The sequence below is a fragment of the Rhineura floridana genome, chromosome 1 (genome assembly GCF_030035675.1).
Source record: "Rhineura floridana isolate rRhiFlo1 chromosome 1, rRhiFlo1.hap2, whole genome shotgun sequence".
Classification (NCBI taxonomy): Eukaryota; Metazoa; Chordata; class Lepidosauria; order Squamata; family Rhineuridae; genus Rhineura; species Rhineura floridana.
Window position 1 is genome coordinate 155,421,420 of NC_084480.1, and position 15,883 is coordinate 155,437,302.

A 15,883-nucleotide genomic window follows, 5' to 3' on the forward strand; every position below is an offset into this window, starting at 1 on the left:
GCCATGAAGCTCACTGGGTGACCTTGGGCCAGTCACTGCCTCTCAGCCTCAGAGGAAGGCAATGATAAACCATCTCTGAATACCGCTTACCATGGAAACCTTGTTCATAGGCCAAACAAGAGATTCCATAAAGGAAGCCACAGACCTGAACCTACAAGAACTGAACAGGGTGGTTCATGACAGATGCTCTTAGAGATCACTGATTCATAGGGTCACCATAAGTTGTAATCAATTTGAAAGGGTTACCATAATTCAGAATTGACTTGAAGGCAGTCCATTTCATTTTCAAGCATAATTGCATGAGAGTAAATCCCATTGAACTCAATACGCATACAAATGGTCAAACCTGCCCTCCTCCCTCCCTTCCCTTTTGCCCCTTTCCTCCTTCCTTCATCCCTCCCCTTCCAATCCCCTTTCCCCCTCCCACTTCTTCTGTTTCCCTCTCCACCTTTCTTCCTTCCCTCTACTCTCCCCTCCTCCTCCCCCATGGTCAGTTTTACCTATTCTAGCCATGATTGCACAGGAGTAAATCCCATTGAACTCAATAAGCATGCAAATGATCAGACCTGCCTTTCCCCTCTCCCTCCTCCCTTCCTCCTCTTCTCCCCTCTTCCTTCTTCCTCCTCCCATTCCCACTCCAGACTTTCCTCCCCATGGTCAGTTTTACCTATCCTAAGCATGATTGCACAGGAGTAAATAAACTCAATAAACATGCAAATGATCAAACCTGCCTTTCTCCTCCCCTTCCTGCCTGCTCCCCTCCTCCCCATCCCCTGTGGTTAGTTTCACCTATCCTAACCATGATTGCAGGGGAGTAAATCCCACTGAACTCAATAAGCATGGAAATGATTCATCCATTCTCGGCAAACTTGCAAAGGATCCCATTTCTTACCTCCCAGATTAAAAACCAGAGAAATTCACTAATAGGCAAAAAACCTTGTGGTTTAAGAATACACCTATAGCCCACAGATACTTCTATCCAACTTTAAAAAGCAGGGGAATTGGGTAGCTATAGTGAATGCACCAGGGGAGCAGGAGACCTGACCTCCTCTCTGAGATATTGTATTGCCCTACAAATTTGTCAAAATGCAAACACAATTTGGGTTGGTCTTTCACAGTCCAATCCACTTCCTGTGTAGCTTGGAACCATGGGGCTGTCTCAGCCTTGAATTGTAAATTCTAGCATTTGTGTAGGATACCAACTGATAAAATTGATGTAATTTGCCATATAATTTGTAAATAGGCCAATTTTATGTACTAAATTCAAAATATTAGTATATTTAAATTTGTTTTTGTTGCCTAATTATCTTGTTACTCCAGGTAAGGGATCAACTGAGATTATGAATAGTAATGCCAACAAGTTCCTGTTTTAATTCAGAAAATTTATCACTAAATATGCTCTTGGGTTCAAACAGATTGTGCTTACACAGTTTTATGATTACCTGGGATTCAAAATTGTGCTCCTCTGCCTGGATGAAAATATTGGAAGTTTGATTAGTGAAACTGGCTCATATTAAAACACAATTTGGTCAGCTGTAGAATCAGCCACTTCACATATGTCAGCCAACAGTTAGACTGGATCATGTTTTATTGTATGTCTTATTTTATGTATTTGGTATTTTATAATTAAAAAAAATGACTGGATCATGTTCTGGCATGTTGATATAGCGTTGTTTCAGCCCAGATCTGAAGAAACGGTCTCTCCCCAGATGGCATATCATTCCACAGGTGAAAAGTGGAAAAATGTATAGTTTTATAAACCTGAATTGACTTAAGATTTTATGTTTGTATGTCAGAATTCTAAATATTTCTTACTATTTAAATTATTTTTAAAAAATTATTTAGAATTAAGCTTTCTTTTTTCCTTGCTAACAATACCTGAAACAAACGACCAAAAACTGCTGAACGAGTTCCCCTTCTTTTCTTTTCTTGATTGAACTGTAAAGATCAATCCCTCAGTTTGTTCCAGCAGAGAAGCCTGTTTCTTATTAAACCCAGGCTCAGTTGAGTAAATAGTTTGAAACATCTCTTGGACTTTCTCACTTGCAGAGTAGAGTCTGCTATCACACTGTTGTGACTGTCCCCAGCTGCTGCCAGAAGGAAATCAAGGACATTCCATCATTGAAACTCACTGGCTATCGTTTGGACAAAACATCTGGCTTAGCTTTTGTGACTGCCCCAGTAAAGTCAAGGAACATGGAAAGAATGGTAGAACTGAAGGTAAGGACCGAGGGCCTGGAGCTTTGACTGGAAAAGCTCAACATTTCCCTCCCCTTCTAATAATAATGCTTACTCAGGAGATCTATAGAATGCTTTGATTCAGACTGCTGTGTTGGTGGTGAATCCCTTTCAAACCTTATTTGGAATCCTGACTGCAAATGCTTTCAGTGTGCCGGATGGAAACTAGATGTATGGATGCACTTTGAATCCAGATGTGTGCTGGGGAAGTGTTTTGCTACCAGTTATTTGGCTTGGACTGAGAGGAGCTGGCTCTTATTTACTTACTCATTTAACTGCAGATTTTTAAACTTCTTAGATTCATTTGCTTTGCTAATCTGAAACGTTTTAAGCACCAGTTCTTTTTAACCAAATCCCTTTTCACATTCAGATTGTGGTTGTCTAGATTTCCGTTACATGAGGAGTTCCTTTTTAACGGCAGATTGCAATTGCTATAAATTTCACAAGACAGACTGTCCTTTCTCTACAAACGCTATGGATTTGGCATCCCCTCCCCCAACACACGTCCTCTTGCTATTCTGGGGGTGTTCCTCAATCAGCCAATCATGCTGATCGTTTGCCTCACTCTTGCATACCTTTCAATTAACTCCAAAGGTCCCAGACTGCACAAGCAATTTCCAGCCTCACTGTAAGATTTTTTTCAAAAAATTGTACCATGAAAACCACTCTAGCAGAGAGCTGCGGCCTGACTTTGCTGTCTGACTTTGCAAATCTAAAGCCCAGCTTGAATGTTGCATGATGACCATTTGCACAAAGCACTGAGTTGGGACTCAAAACATATGAGCCCTGTCAGGGGGGGAAAGTTGGCATTATTTGAGATAGAGATGCCTCTGTTTTTCCCCATGCACAGTTCCAGTGATGGCTTTTGGCCATGTAGCACATTGCTTATTTTATTTTGAAGATTTCTAGGACGTAGCTCTCTCAAGGCAGCTTGCGTAGAAAGGATACAACGTAATTCCATACAATACTGTCAAAGTTAAGCATTTTCAAGCAGTAGTTAAAACATAACACAAAAGTAACTGAGTTTGCCAATGAATGCATGTAATGGCAGAGGTGGGATCTCAAGCAGAAAAATAGCATTTGGTGGTAGAGGGGCTAACCTCACCTACTTCTGTCACCCCCGTAGCTGGTTTCACCTTTTAAAATAAGCACAGCTAGTCAGGCCTTCAACAGGGAGCTGCTGCTAACATTTCATTTTATTTTAAATCTTTCTTCAAGGCAAGGTTGCAAGGTGGTTTATAAAAAAAGTCACTGAAAATACTTTCAAGCGACTTTAAAGTCGGGGCAAAATTTAGTTTAAACCAGATACCACAACAAGCGGGTGTCAATGACCACCAAAGGCTTCTTTACTATAGCTCAAGGGGAAGGGGCACATCAAGAGAGGTGTTGCATATCTTCCCTGGGCCCGCGGACTAAGAGGTGAAACGAGGAAGTGGCTCAAATCTGGTCTGCTACAAGTACAGCTTTTATTTCAGGTCTGTTGCTTCACAGGCCAGCTTCCCCCATTTTCCAGGTTACTCTCAACAATAAGCACAGTCCCTCTGTAAGCCTCCTCTCCTGGGTGCCTGGCTTCTGTGCTGTTGGCCTTAAGTCCAGGACTCCTAGGCCTTCCTGTGGGGGAAGAGGCCTATTCCATCTTTGGCCCCATCCAATGGGGCTTAGAAGGGAAAGCCTGAAGATGGTCTCTGGCAGAGGAGCAGGGGCCACACCTCCCTTTTTTTTGTGGCAGGCCCTCAGATAAAGACCTGCGTGTTCTCTGGACTTCTGCTACCCCTGTTCCCCTTGTTTACATTGGCTAGCTTTCCCCACCCTTCATTCTGGTGAGGCCCTGCAGCTCTGCTCCTTCCCTCCCAAGAGGCAGATGGATGAGAATGTCCTGCCTTGCGCCTTCTAGCACGGTGGAGCCTCCAGGCAATGCCCACATGTGGTTTCCTCAAGAGCCATTGGCCAGTTGGTGGTTGATGATGTGGACCAGGGGCATGGCCTACGTAAAGGGGAAGATTCAGATAAAGGACGAGCAATCCCTTGGGGCCCATCACAGAGGCCAACAAAAAAACTGTTTTTAGTAGGTGCCAGTACAGCATCACTGTCAGTGTCTGCCTTATTTCAGCGTGGAGACCCTTTCACAGAATGGATGCCACAAATGAAAATTCCTGCCTCTTGATCAAGATGGACTTCCGCAGGCTGCATCACAGCCAGGAGGCCCTTGATAGATCTGGGTGCCTGGGCAGATCTATATGGGAATTCCCCGCAAAGAGTACCTGTACGATGCTTGTGGTTTATTTTTATTTTTTTTTTAAAAACCAACAATTTATCATATTCACACTTTATATTGTTAGGTGTTATCTTAGGTGTAAAGTGCCAGAGCTTGGAAAAGTTACTTTTTTGAACTACAACTCCCATCAGCCCCAGCCAGCATGGCCACTTGATTGGGCTGATGGGAGTTGTAGTTCAAAAAAGTAACTTTTCCAAGCTCAGTCAAACCTGTGTGAAGAGTTTAAATGTGGATGGCATGTGCCAAAGTGGCTAAGACACTGTCCTTGGGGCAGGGGAGGCAATATTCTTCTGAAAGCAAACAGCCCTATCATAAAATGGCAACTGATTTTCATTAGGATATTATTTGCTACAGAAAAAAAAATATAAAAGGCTCATCAGTGGGCTACCCAGCCTAAAAACATTGTTAATAAGATATAACAATATAATGGAAGAGGGCATTTGGCTACCTTCTGCTGAGATTGACTGTACCTCACTAGTCTAGCCATCGGTGCCAAACAGCTTTGTTGCCAGGCCTATAACTCAACTTGGATAAGTTAGAGCAGAGGCCACCACCTTGGGACGGAGGGGCAGGAATCCCATTAGGGGAGGAGCTACCTAACACACTTTGTACTTTTTTCCAGTGTTTTCCTTCTTTTCCACTCATAGAGCTTGCTTAGCTCAAGCCTTCCTCTTTTCCCCCTTGTCTACTGATGGCCTCCTAATCACATGGGTCAGGGCTGACAATTCTCATTCACATAATCATTAGGGCTACACTGTCAGAATGCCAAATATTCCAGAAAAGATAGTGTGCATGTATTGGGGTGTGCACATATGACAAACGGCCACAGTGGCTTAAATACTTCCCTTTTGGCTGGGGAAAATATTTGGGGAGTTTGACACCCACACACAGAATAAATATTGAGCTCTTGTATTACTAGCGTGGGTGACTGAAGTGTTCTTGTGCCTCTGGTGTCTGTGTTGTGCTGTAGTGCCTCTAGTCTATCCAGATGCACATACAGGCACAGTTATATACCTGAACCATATTTTTCTCAACCTTGCATTCTGTATTTTATGTGCAGGCCCACAATGAATTCTTGAATAACAAAATAGTTCTTCAAAGCCAGCCATCAACAGGGTGGCCTTCAGAAAATGCATTATGCACAGTGCTTGAGGAGCAACCTTAATCATATTCCATTCTATGAAATCCAACTTCAAAAGTATTTGTCCAGGCCTGCTGTCTAATCTTCTCAATGAAAGGTCATGGTTTGTAGACCAGCATCAAGCTTCCAATGAGAGCATTCAGCTTTATATTCAAGTCATTTAAATAAATGAACATTGTTTAATTTTTTATGCTGTGCTGAACTTTCATCTCTCAATTTTTGTGAAAAATGCCGAACGAAAGATGAAATGTTACCAGATTAATTTTTAAATATATTTGCATTAAGCACTGTAGGAACATGAGTAAGCAAAATAGAAAGTAGAAGGCATGACATTTTTTCCTTTGACAAAGAAATATGTTGCTAAAATGGTTGTTAATTCCCAGCACCTATTTGCACAAAAGTTCAAAACACAGCTTAATCTTGAAAAATAATGTATATGTCCCCAAATCCCAAGATAAGCACATATGGTATATCTCTATGACTTGGGGACTATCCATTTCGAGATCCATAATAATTATCTCCAGTTAAATCAGTTGTTTTTGCATAATGCTCATAAATGTGTGATGGTCCCAGATGACAATTACAAATAAGAAGTGTGTGCGCACATACAATAAGATTTGGGCCACCTCTAATGATACACCCAGATATGTAGGAGATCTGTGAGATGGCATTGAATTGCATTCTGCCCCACATTTTCTCTGGCCACAAGACAGGTGCATTCACCCATGCCTGCATGCATCCACAAATAATAGCCAAAATCATAACCACCAAATTATATAACCATACCTCCTAGAGAGTGACCTCTACAAGATGGCACTGAATTGATCCACACATTATTTGACACAGGATACCGTAAAGAATTTGTACAAACACCAAAACACCAGTTCAGAGAGATGTGCTGGTGGGCACATGTGCAGGAGGAGCAAGAATTATAGGTCAGCTGCTCTTTTCCAGTAAAGGACTGAGACGTGGTTTACACATGCAGGTGTTAAGAGTGTTGTTTGTCTACCCAATCTGAAAAGCAGGAAGTTGCATTGTAAAGAAACACAAGACCCTACAAGCAGAGGACTAGTGCACTCAGAAAATGTTTCTTTATATTCTGATCTTTGGCATGTTGAGCAAGTTTTTCTTTCTTTCTTTTTCTTTCTTTCTTTCTTTCATTTCTTTCTTTCTTTCTTTCTTTCTTTCTTTCTTTCTTTCTTTCTTTCTTTCTTTCTTTCTTTCTTTCTTTCTTTCTTCCTTTCTTTCTTTCTTTCTTTCTTCCTTTCTTTCTTGTTGCTTAAAGGCCACAATCAGTCCCCTCACACCACCATTATCTGACAGGGCTCCAGTGCCAAGTGTTGCATAGAATTAAACATTGGTTATTAACCTGATCATGGCTACTAAGTTAGGGCCTTTTCGGTGGCTGCCCCTAGGCTATGGAACTCCCTTCCAAGTGAGGTGCGATCAGCCCCCTCCTTGCTGTCTTTCCGGCGACAAGTAATTATTTCAACGGGCATTTGGGATAGAGAACGAGCAGGATTAAGTGTCATAGGATTGGCGACTACGTTATATTATCTTATTATTTTAAATTGTCCACTGTTTTTAACGTATGTTTTATGGTTTTTTCTCATAGTTTAATTCTATTTTTAATTGTATACTTTTGTACGTTTTAATGGTGTTGTTTTTTAGTTGTAAGCCGCTCTGGGTCCTATTGGAAAAAAGGGTGGGGTAGAAATAAAGTTTATTATTATTATTATTATTATTATTATTATTATTATTATTATTATTATTATTATTATTATTATTATTACTAAGTTAGCAAATGTATGCATCAGTAGGTTTTACTTCTAAGATGATAAAGACAGAAAGAAGGTATAAACCTTGTTTTTCTGGAAAGCGAAGACCATCCCCCCTAAATGTGTATAGGAGAGTACTCTTTCATCAGTTCTGTACATTTAGTACTAAAGAGCAGGCATTCTAGGGCAGGTGACAACTTTTTTGGGGGGGGGGAAATCATTACACAAATTCAAGTAACTAGACTATCATTGAAGGTGCAGGTGAGGATGAGATTCCCAGGAAAAGCCTGTGAAAGGATCTTAAATCAACTTACCATCTCTTTTTCCCCCATCCCTACTTCAAAAACAGCACCTCAGCTCTGAATCCCCTCTCTCAACTTCCCAACCCAAGGAGATTTGCTCTGCAGCAGAGGACCATGGGCCAAACCACACATAACTCTCATCTTAAGTGTGGGATATGTGTGGATAAACAGCCAGTTTAAGAATCTAGCAGGATAGGAGTGTTTTAACCCTTTCTCCCTCAATGTGGGTTCAGCCCTATAGTACTCATAATTTGCACTGCAAAAATTTGTCCTATTGAAATTAATGGGACCATTTTCTAATTGTAGGTGCTGGGGGTGAAATCTGGACTGGACCCGCAGGGGAGGGGAGAGGGGACTAAATGGTCTCCCAACCCCCATATGAAGGTTTAAATCTGGTCTGGTTGCCAATCTGCACTGGCTGTTTGGAAAAAAAAACCTACGAAAGAACTGCATTTAAGTATCACTCACTATGTGAGTAACATTGTGTAGTTTGGCAGTATGAAGACCCCAAACACAGACTTCAATCCTTTCATGGCCCCTCCTTTTATTCAAATCCAGCAATCTCTCCTCTCTTGCCTGTTGTGTCTAGGCAAGTTTTTGCAGCATGCAAACGGGCAGCAGATTGATCAGGAACAGACAGAAAGAGTGAGATTCTCGCTCAGTAACAGTAGCTGTAGGAAGAGACTTCACCTTTTACACAATGACCTGGTTCATATTTCACAATAAACTATAGCTTGTCTTAAACCATGGTTTAATCATGGATGTGCCTCCCCATTGCCATTTGGGTCCCCGTGCAATGCTGCCCACCCCACAGTTCAAACAAGCTATAGTATAGCTTGATGTGTTGTCTGAACCAGGACTGTTAATTTCAAATAAACCACGAACAGTAAGTCAGAACTAAATTATTTAATTAAATTAATCTGTCTACCAGGGAGAGAGATGGGTATTATCTAATTCAGTGGTTCTCAAACGTTTTTGGTTCGCGGAGCACTGTAAAACATATAAAAATTTTCTGGCGCACTTCGTGTACAAAATTAAAAATATATTAATATATTTTAAACTATGAATAAAAATAACTTAAAGTATAGAAAACTATTACCCTATACAAATGGGTTTCTTCTCATTTTTAAAATATACTTTCATAATATTTAAGGCACACCTAGCCACCTCTTAGGGCGCACCAGTGTGCCTGGGCGCACCGTTTGAGAATCACTGATCTAATTCTTACCCTTACTTTTATCCTTTGATCTTTTTTGATGTTGAGAACATGTCTAACCTCATGTGACAAAGCTCTACCCCCAAAGCATTCCCTAACCCACCAGATTGTGGAATATCCACTCTCATTTGCAAGATGCCCCATCCTATCCCTCACCTCCTCACTCCATCAGGAGTCAAATAGGTCAAACTCTCCTTCAGTCCCCTTTCCTAAACCTGCTGGGTTTAAAATAGGATTTTTTTTCCTGAGAAAAACTGACAGCTTTTGCACATTTTTCACTCATTCTTGCATCTCCTGGAAACCAGTTGCTATTTAAAATGTCAAATGTATAGACTAGCTAGAAATCATAATTTTAATTGCTTTAATTACTCCCAGCATCTTCTGATGTTAAATAAAACTTAAATTTGGATTTGGGTTTTGACTATTACTTTCTAAGCTCAATTAACTCTCTCCCACATGACAGAGAGCTCATGCATGCTCCTTGCTTAGAACTAGGCCTAGGTCCCCCTTCAGACCACACCTCTCATCAGTTGTGCTCTACACTCTCCTCAAACATGATGGGCTGGCTGGTTTGTGCCCTTGAACTGTCATCAAGGCCAATTTGCTTGCTTAGATACAGAACCAAGAGATGTGGGGGTATACAAACCTCCTGACTTTTGCATGGCTGGAATGCTACATGCTGCACAAAGGTAAAAATTGCCCATAAAGGAAAGCAGCCCTCAAGCAGAAAAAGTTCCTCATCCCTAACCTAGGCCACGGAAGAGAATGAACTAGATTCATCTCACAGTACTAGGGAATATCAGCTGTCAAGTGCTGCCACCCTAGTGTGAAGTTCAGAGTCTAGTAGGTGGTAGCAAATCTGTGAAAACTGAAGACGTTTGTAGGAGCAGGAGCCAGCTGTGGATCCGAAGCAGTCCTGATCTGTTATAGGTGGGTCACCGGTTGTGAGTGCGAAATGGAGCACATTTTGAAGGCAGTCTGATGAAGGGGAAAAAGGGGGGAAAGGAGCATATCTATTGTTAAACACAAGGTTCATTGTGTGCAACAACCTTTTCTTTTGCAGTACATGTCAGGATTTGGTAACGAGTTTAACTCTGAAGATCCACGCTGCCCTGGAGCCTTACCAGAAGGACAGGTATGTCTCATATTTGAAATACTGCTATTCACAGTGCAGTCTACTGTACAGTGCATCCAAGGTGACCCAGTCCTCCATGATAATTTCCAGCACAGCTTAGAGAGCCAATTTATTACATTTACTTTGCAAATTGAATAAGATGATTTTTTTTATTTTGGTCAAAGACCAGCACATATAGAATACAAACCAAAACAGTATAAAATATAGCACAGTATTATAGCAGAAAAATGCTCAGACCCTAATATAGAAACTATGCTAAAATATTAAAATAATATTATTTTATCAACAATCTACAGCAGCTGCTGGCAGCTGCACAGAAACTGGCCACTTTAACTATAACCTGGGAAATATATTCAGGTATGATAAATATAGTTTGTCAGATCTGCCAGGAATTTTCTGTAAAACTCGGGTGATAAAACTGAATCAAACATCACGATAAAAGGAACAATGTAATAAAACATGTCCAACTGTGTCCACTTCCCCCACCTATTAAGGCCATAACTGTTCTTGATGAAGAACCCTCCTAAATTGTTTTTACTTATTCATTCATTCATTTATTATTACTTAAATTTATATCCCACTTTTCCATATAAATATGTTCAAAGTGGCTTACAATAGCACAAAAATTCAAATCACTACATCAATAGCAATAATTTCGAAACCATAACAATAGTTTCAAATAATTTCAAGATTTCACAATCCGACAATAACTGTAATTGATTACTTAAACACTATCACATTTAACGTCATCATAAAACAGGCTATCAATCAATTAAAACATATCAAATTAATACCATAACATTCCAATACAATGTTTTGATAGCAAACCATTGAATCTAGCTAATGGAAAAGCTTTTCTGCCCTCCCATTGGCTCTGAAATCACGGTGAGACATCAGATGAAAGCTGGGAAACTGTGAGAAAGAACAAACTCTCGCAGAAGTGCCAAGCAGGGCAAGAAAACCAAGGAGAGACCCCTCTTCCATTGCAAGCATGGTCATTGCGCTCCACATCTGCCAAAAATAAGCGAAGCTGAAGATAATTTGGATCTCTGACCTGCTGACAGAGAGCAAGAGGGATCATGAAAATTTCATTCTCACTAAGGGATGCACAAGGTTAAGTTGAAAATGTTTAATTAAGTGTATACAAGTATGGGAACACAAGGGCTGCCGCAGTTTGGAGCAGACCTGAATAGGAAAATCATGCTGACTATGCACCCCTGTGTCAGCACACAATCTCAGTTCAATTTTTGTTGAAATTATTAACTACCAAAGGCGCTGACAGTTTGCTGAGTAATTCCCAGCTGGATAGACCAGGAAGTGCATGCATTACTCTGACGGATGCACCAATCCAGCCAAGGGTAGGGGTGGGGGGCGGGTCTATGCCAGATAGATTTTCTTCTGGCCACATCAAATTTGTTTAATAAAGTTATACAGATCGTCACCTTGTAGTGGTGAGCGAACCCTGTGAGCGATGCCGTCGGGAGTCATGTACTCCCAGCTAGGTCACCCATGGCGGTAAGGTCAAGGGAGAGGAACCAGACAAAGAACGATCCAAGAAAGTCCTCAACGGCAGAACAGGCGGAGGATAACAATGTGTATGTTACAACGGCTGTGAAGGCGGATGAAGGCTGCAGCAGATAAAGGACTTCCAATTGTCGTGGTATCCATGCCATTGAATCAAAGCCTTTTTCTGTCAAGATTGTGTGTTGATCGTGGTGCACTGATCTTCCCACATAAAACAAATTCACTCACAGGCGTCTTCCATAACAAGAGTGCCATGGCAATTGGCAAATGGCGACGGGGACAGGACTGTGAATTCCAGAAGCCCCTAGTCATGGTCTGGTACATCGGCGGTGGATACAGATTCAGACGGATCCATTGTTAAAGACTGTATTTTGGAAGACAATCTTACTCGGTCATGAGTGATTGCTAAGAAGAAGACAGATCAATAGAATTTGGATAGCTGCCTTAAATAGATATACTTGCCTGGATTCGTCCTTCCACCAGCCTCATTTGGGGTCAAAGATGAAACTCTTGACAAGCTGCGTATAAGATTGATTGTTCTGGCACAAAGTTCAAATATAAACAATTGATTGTAAATGTCAATCCATGAGGGGAGAGGAAGAGGGATAAGTAAAGTGGATTCTTTTATGTATTTTATGAAAAGATTAATAAAAAAGTTAAAGTTAAAAAAAAAAATTTAGTTGGAATAACTTCGAAAGGGGCGTAGGTGCCATAAGCACATAACTGAGAACTGTACAACATCTGAGCTTTAACCTTGGCTGTGAATACTTGCAGAGGTGAAGGGATATACTGACCCCCTTTGGTGTAAAAAAAGAAAAGAAGCAGTGCTCTTTGTACTCCTCTGAGCGTTCCCTATGTCATTTTTTATTAGGGTTCTCCAGTAGCCCGATGAATGGAAAATTACCCTCAAATGTCTGCAGGTTGTAACCTGCTCAACAGAGTGCTCATCTGTGCTTAATCCTCTTCCTAGTGAAAATGAAGACCTTGGACTTAGCATAATTAATAGCCAGAAATTCATTTTTACAGTAAGCAGAGCTTGGAAAAGTTACTTTTTAAAACTACAACTCCCATCAGCCCCAGCCAGCATGGCCACTGGATTGGGCTGATGGGAGTTGTAGTTCAAAAAAGTAACTTTTCCAAGCTCTGCGTAAGAGTCCAGAGCTCTTAGAATACACCTTAGACCACTACTCATCAACAGCAAGAGCACTGCATCATTCCTGCAAATAGACATTTTTGTCCTCTGAGAGAGAAACTGGTGGCTATCTGGGTAATGTAAAGCAGAGAAGCTGTAATTAGAGAGAGAGAGAGAGAGAGATCCCCTGTACAGTTTCTCCCAGAACTGCTTTTTTTTAAAGCATTGGGGCTTTAATACACATCTAGCACAGAACATGCATTTAGCTTCCCCAAGCCACATTCTCCCTCCAAGTACAAAAACCCATATATACAAACGACGTTGGATAATATAACCAACGCCTGCCCTCAAAACGTCCGTGGCACCCATTGACTGTCCAATGCTATGAAGTAACAAAACACCACGTAAAACCCATTTCAGAATATACTTTGGCTGTTCTGAGGCACTTCCAATATGGAGTGTCAATCACTTGATGCCCAACTGCAGCCTGTTCACTTTCCTGCCCCTGACTGTACACCTCTGGAAAGGAACTGTATTTCTTATGTGTTCTATACTGAGCCAGGCGCACAGCAGGATTTTGGTGCTCAGCAAGTGGTAAGAGGAGGTAGCGGTAAGAGTTCCAAATTGGGCACCAGGAGCCAGTCAAAAGATTAGCTCATGATTGTCACCCCAACCCAGCAGGATTATGGTTTTCTGATGAACTTTGCCTGTTCAGGAGAACGCTTTAAAGCTGAACTTAATTCTTATTCTCTGTTTTTGTTTAGAATAACCCTCAGATTTGCCCATATGGTCTGTATGCGGAGCAGCTCTCAGGGTCAGCATTCACCTGCCCACGACCCACCAATAGGAGAAGGTACTAATGGATTTGTTACAGGGGGGGTAGACGGTGAAATTGTTTTGGCACTAGCATGAGGTTGTATTCAACATGGCGCTAGGGAGACCATTCTGTCAGCTCAGCACCAGCATTTCTGCTTGCCCAGTTGAACGATCTCCCCTGTCCTCCCCCCATGCCCATGCACTGTTGTGGAGGTTCTCCTGACCTTCCAGAGCAGATTTGGGGATGGCACAGGGGGAGGAGAGATGAGTCCCATTGTGCTAGTGGGAAGCCTTGCACTGGCTTTTGCTAGCGCAACAAATTAGTTGAGTACAGCCTGTCAAGAAATCCTGTTTATCTGGCCCGAGAATATGGCTTTGTCATTTTGAACTGTGGGTAAAGACTCTGTTCCTGGGAAGAGTTTGTTCTCCTCAGCAAAGAGATGAGTTTTTGCTGTAGTCAGTTGTGTTAGCCATGCTAAGGCCACAAATGAAACTTGTGAACTGGGAAGGCTAGCCAGCTGTGGAATTGCACTTATGCTGTGGTCAGGGAGCCCCCGGAAACATCCATCCCAGGAGCCCTCTGGTTGGCCTTGAGGCTTCCATCCAGTTGCTATGAGTTTTTCTATAAAAAGTTAGCTTCTGCCTCATATTTTTGTTCCCACACCTTCCCTGATGTTGCATCCTGGGTGGTGTGTTACACTGTTCCAAATGGTGGGTTCTGTCTTCCTAAACTATGCTGGTTTGTATGGAAGAGCTAGGCTTAGTTTTTTTTTAATCTTGTCTTTGTAATTCTCAATGCTGGTGATTTACCTCTGTAACTTTTAGGGGTGTTCTGGGGTCTTTTATAATGTTATTCTTAATTAACCACTTTTAATAAAGCTACCTTGCCTTTTTTATGCATGTGTTCTTCTAGGCAAGCCTTGGTACCAAGTGCAGCACCTTGGCCCAAGTTGACTGCTGTTTAACTGATTGGCTTGGGCTCCAAGAAGCACAGAGCGTGGCTTCTAGCTCTTGCCTCTGTGAAATCCCAGGGACATTCATTTAACCTAAAGTTTGGGTTTCCCTTGGCGCAAACTAGTGGACAAAAGGGGTGTTGACAGCGTGATCTACCATATAGGGTAGGTTTGGGGTATTTTACAACTCTGCTAAGGTTGGCAACTGAGGGTGCCTTATAAGAGCTGTGCTTTCCAGGAGTCTGGAACCCACTGATCTTGACACAGATTATATTGTTGTAAGAGCCACAGCAGTTTACTTCCAAAGCGAGAGATGCACTTTGGTATGATAGACCAATTTGGGGGCTAGATATTGGGGGAAAGATCTTGGGACCGTTGTGCTGGGTTTCAGGGAGAAAACAATATATAGTCAGACCTTCAAACACAACCTTACCATATTGCAACATAACTAGATTGAGAGAAAAGGTGCCTGGACTCTGTGGTGGGCTGGATGAGGGCCAATAAACTGAGTCTGAATCCTAACAAGACGGAGGCGCTGTGGGTTGGTGGTTCCCGAGTTCAGATAATTACTCAGTTGCCTGCTTTGGATGGGGTCGCACTCCCTCTGAAAGAGCAGGTTCATAGTCTGGAGGTGCTCCTGGATCCATCTTTGTTGCTAGAAGCCCAGTTGACCTCAGTGGCTGGAGCGCCTTTACCAGCTTTGGCTGGTAAGACAACTGCAGCCGTTTCTGGACTGGGATAGTCTGACCCACTAAGTTAACCCATTAGCATACACAACAGGGACATAACATTGGCGCCCATAGAATATACTGACCTGACCTGGCTGTGCATGCTTCCCTCCTCCACCACCTCTGCTTTCTTTCCTTTACCCTCACTTTGGGTGGCAGGCAGGAAAGAGCTTCAGCAGAATCTGGCACCCCCTTTGGCTCTGTTGTCCTAAAAATAGGGATGGTCCTACTGTGAGGCAGCTTCCTCAGGCAGCTGGTGCCAGAAGGCATGGCCTCCAAGGTGTGGGAGGACAGAGATATCTGTGCCTCATGACCCTGTCCTGAACCCCCTAAGCTAACTTGCCACCCTCTGGTGCAATGGAAGATACTGCCCTGTCGCCAGTGTTGACGTAAGATTCAGCTGCTGATTTGGTTGGCTTTTGTAAATGGAACAGGGAGGGGCCATTTTTTTCTTCACTTCAGCCCACTGACCATGACTGGCAATGTCTTGATGGAAAAGGATGTGACAGATTTGCTCTGTTCAGGACAGAAATCTAAGTGTGCTGTCTGTGTTTTGCCTGCCTGGTGTGAAGGTTGCGGATATCGCCCGTCGTTTAGATAGTTTGGTAGACAGTGCTGGGTGGGAGTCAGTGGTCGTGGTGCATG

The 15,883-nt window shown here is 42.2% G+C and overlaps 1 protein-coding gene across 1 annotated transcript in view; it reads left to right on the forward strand.

Annotated features, from left to right (window-relative positions):
* Window positions 1–2,031: 2,031 nt before the first annotated feature.
* HGD (homogentisate 1,2-dioxygenase) overlaps window positions 2,032–15,883 on the forward strand; it is a 53,036-nt gene continuing 39,184 nt past the window's right edge. The window contains exons 1-3 of the mRNA XM_061638500.1: window positions 2,032–2,220; window positions 10,014–10,085; window positions 13,506–13,594. Coding sequence (XP_061494484.1) covers window positions 2,197–2,220; window positions 10,014–10,085; window positions 13,506–13,594 — 185 coding nt within the window. The 5' untranslated portion in view covers window positions 2,032–2,196. The remainder of the gene's footprint in view (window positions 2,221–10,013; window positions 10,086–13,505; window positions 13,595–15,883) is intronic.